The sequence below is a fragment of the Pogona vitticeps genome, chromosome 2 (assembly GCF_051106095.1).
Source record: "Pogona vitticeps strain Pit_001003342236 chromosome 2, PviZW2.1, whole genome shotgun sequence".
Classification (NCBI taxonomy): domain Eukaryota; kingdom Metazoa; phylum Chordata; class Lepidosauria; order Squamata; family Agamidae; genus Pogona; species Pogona vitticeps.
The window spans coordinates 13005534-13009473 of record NC_135784.1 but is presented as its reverse complement, the minus strand read 5'-3'; the positions used below and the strand labels follow the sequence as shown (position 1 = coordinate 13009473).

General features: G+C 48.7%; 1 protein-coding gene across 1 annotated transcript; it reads right to left on the bottom strand.

The window, feature by feature from the left end:
* On the bottom strand, window positions 1-3396 carry LOC110070627 (vomeronasal type-2 receptor 26-like). Its single transcript, XM_072990294.2, has 3 exons — window positions 3238-3396; window positions 2105-2231; window positions 1-1691 (listed from the first exon to the last, which is right to left on the bottom strand). The coding sequence occupies exons 1-3, from the start codon at window positions 3394-3396 to the stop codon at window positions 787-789; spliced, it is 1191 nt and encodes a 396-aa protein (XP_072846395.2). The 3' UTR covers window positions 1-786.
* Window positions 3397-3940: the final 544 nt, after the last annotated feature.

Below are 3940 nucleotides of genomic sequence, written 5' to 3'. Positions count from 1 at the left end.
ATCCAGTCAAGTCCCAGTAGTTCCTGCACTTTTGCAAGTATACCCTCAAACAGACACTTTTGTAAACTGTTGTAGTACTGAAATCTTTCTTTCTTTCTTTCTTTGAAGGTACCCAGTCTTCTCTTTCTTATGACTGGGAGCCCTTCTGATCTGGGAGATTCTTAGAATTACAATTCCAAAAGTAACTTTTCCAAATTCAGCATCAATGTGTTGTTGTTTTTCTAGTATTTAGTATTTCTGAATAGATACACCATTATCATTACTGTCTGATATTCCTCAAAACTGGTTTACAGTAGAAGCCAAGGTTCAGCTGGATACATGCATGGATAGAAAGGAGTCTGGCAGAAGGTTCCAGAAAAAATTCTCTCTGTCCCCCTCCCCAAATACAGCACCCTTAAACCCCAACACTCTGGAGAAGATCGGGAGCAAGGTTTCCCAATCTTGGGTCCCCAAATGTTCTTGGACTAAAACTCCCAGAAGCATTCACCACTAGTTGTCCTGGCAAGGGCTTCTGGGAGTTGTAGTCTCAAAACATCTGGGGGCATAAGGTTGGGAAACAATAATATAGAAGGTATGCAGAAACTGGGAGGAAAGGAATCACCTTTTCCTGGAACTGCCTTCTGTCAGCACAAGGACCTAGCCAGAGAGAGCATAAAACACCAGGGGAAAGCACCAGAAAAAAACAAATGAAAAACATTGCAAAGGAATTAAAGTATTTCTCCTGAGATTCTGATAAGATGGAATGAACCATTTCCTCAAAGCATATGATACCCTGTCTGAAACCATTTATCTTTCTGTTTTCAGCCTGAGGTGCTCCTTGGTGTTCAGGTGAGGCTTCAGCAAAAGGATGTAGCACTTGGGGATAAAGATGCAGCCCACAAGCCCAGCCCCAGAGGCCAGGATGGAGAAGACCTGGACGGCCACCATGTACTTCCCCCTGGTGCTCAGGTAGGTGGGCACGAAAGACACCCAAACGCTGCAGAAGACCATCATGCTGAAGGCGATCAGCTTGGCCTCGTTGAAGGCCCCAGGCAGCTTCCTGGCCAGGAAGGCCACCACGAAGCAGACGGCAGCCAGGAGACCCAGGTAGGCAAGGGCCGTGTAGAACATGGCCACAGACCCCTCGTTGCATTGCAGGATGATCTCTCCGGGCTGGGAGTGGAGGTCAGAATCCGGGAATGGCGGGGAGATGCCCAACCAGATGGAGCAGATCACCCCTTGAACACCAGAGCAAAAAAATATGATGTTCTTGGCCAGAGCCCTTCCCAGCCACTTCTTTGTCCTGCTCCGCAGCTTGGTGGCCAGGAAGGCCAGCACCACAGTGATGGTTTTGGCCAAGACACAAGAGATGGCAACTGTGAAGATGAGGCAGGAGGCTGTTTGTCGGAGGAGACAGGTGGCTTTCGTTGGCCGGCCAATAAAAAGGAAGGAGGATGCAAAGGAAAGCAGGAGGGAGACGAGGAGAAGGAAGGAGAGGTCCCGGTTGTTGGCTTTGACGACTGGAGTTTCTAGGAATTTGAGAAATATTCCTAACACAAGACCAGTAATTAAGGACAAGAGTAGGATAAAGGAGATGAGGGTGATCCCCAAAGTTTCTTGATAGGAGAGAAAGGTGATCATCTTGAAGACACATTGGTCTCGCTCCTTGTTTGGATGCTGATCTTCTGGACATCTGATGCAACGGTCTGCATCTGTCATGGAAGAGGAAGAGAAGAGGTTACTATAATAATACTCAGGAAAGGTTCTGAAGTCTGGTTGGGGAATATGAGAGGGAGGTGGAGACTCCAAACAGCCTTAGAGAGCAGGGCGTAGCGATTACTTTCCCCATTGCTTTCTCCATGAGGATAGGGATCCAACGGCAGAGGAGAGGGTCTTGTTCACACATTAACTTTACTAACTTTCTTCACATGCAGAATGTTTGAGAAACTGGCTAACAGCCAGCCAGAAACAGTGGATTCTGTCCTTTGCAGGACACGCTATCCTGGCATTGCTCAGATATTGTCTGTCTGGTTACGAGGGGTCAGAAGAGGGTCTCAGAATATGGGGTCTCCCTTTAATTCTCTCCCAGTGCACGTTAGATGACTCTCCCTCGGACGCCCCCTACCTTCTTGACTGGAGAAGGTCCCTTCTGGACACCGAGCACAATTGTAGCAGCAAGATGGCTTTCCTTCTGGGATTTCCTTGACATATCCAGGGGGGCATCTCTCAGAGCATGTGGAGCAAGGCGTTGTCTGGCAAGAAAGCAAAAGGATGTCAAGGAGAAGACTTCAGGAATGGGGGTGGGGTGGGATTCTGGTGGCGACCTGGGAGAACGTAGTGCTGTCCCATTGCAGACTCAGCACTCACAAATAGTCGCAACCAGCCTGTCCCCTGCAGTGTCCCTCGTTCTGCAGGATCATCCCTTTTCCACCCATAGGGAACATTTTGCCCCCCCATTAAAGCCACCAATGATGGAGGTGTAACCAGCCAAGAGGTGCCCCAATGAGGGAAAGGCATGGCAACCCCCCTGTATTCCACTTTCACAGCCACACGCTGGAGTTCATCTGGCCTCGGAGACAGCGGGAGACCCCCTGCTCTGGCGTCTTGTGCAGGAGCCCAAAGAAGAAGGGAAACGGAGCAGACTTTTGAGGCTGAGGACCAGTTCCTCCCAAAGCCTTTGTGAGGGAGGGGCTGAGCACATGATGGCAGCAGGCCATGAGGAAGTGTTGCACAGGTCCATCAACCGACCCCCCCGACCTACGTCCACTACATCGCTAAAGATGAATGGTGCAGCCAGTACAGGGGTTGCCCCATTGAACCCCTTGGGGCAGGAGGTGCTGGAGACTTGCGTGGGCAGACTCAGCAGAGGTCCAGTCACTCAGTGCAACACATGGATGACTGTTCGCTCCTCTGAGAGGCCATTTTGAGTGGTTTGAGGTCAAACGAGGGCGAGTTGCTATGTTTTGTAGAAGTTGAGTGTGTTGTGGGCTACCCTGGGGATGCCTGGGGGTGGGAGGGAGAGCTACCGGTCACTTCCTTTAGGATTGCATGTGCCTTATTTCACAAAGCCTAACATAACAGCTCTCCCTCATGCAAGAAGTCAACCAGGTCCCAGATGTTTTAGCCCCAGAAGTCAGAGCCACCCCCAGGAACGGCCATGGCTTCACCCCTGTAGTCCTGGCAATGATCACGAAATCACCTCTGCGGTCCCAACTGTGGGAGAACAGCTGTAATAGACAACACAGGTCGCACCCTTACCTGGTTAAACCTGAAGGGCCAGGCAATGAGCTCTGGGTTCAGGGTCAACTTCACCTGGGAGGGTGACTTGGCCTCTATACTCCCAACCTTCACTCGGCCGTGAGACTTATTGTGCAGGAGGACCCAGTTCACTACGTCAAAGCTGGTTGTCATCACCATATTCTCGTCCCCGTCCTGTCTGCCTGTGGAACTATTCGGAAGGCAGGTTTTTCTCAAGAAATGGTGAAGCTAGGATGGAAATACCCTCATTTAGAAAGCTTGAAACAGAGTTGGATTAGTCAAGTTTCCTCACTTTCCATATTAGTTCCTGTTCTTAGAGTCTGGTGCACCTCTGAATAAACCCACTGCAGTTGGGAAGAATCAACAGGAAGAATAAAATGACTCAAAAGCTCCCCTGTTAAGACACAACCGACACTTAAGAGCTAATGAGCCAAAACAGGTAACAAGTCAAAGATAAAGAGTGTCCCTTCCTTGATGATTGATGACACAAAACATTCTAAGGTATAATAATAGTCATGAGGGCTCCAGTCAATTCTGACATATGAAAATTTTTTTCAGGGTTTTCCTGAATATTCAGGTAGAGAATATTTAGAAGTGGTTTCCTATACAGCTGATATAACTGTATTTTCTTTTTTAACAAGTAAAACCTCGACAAGTGTTATATTATAGAAGCATTATATTGTCTGTCTAGAATTGCAATCTG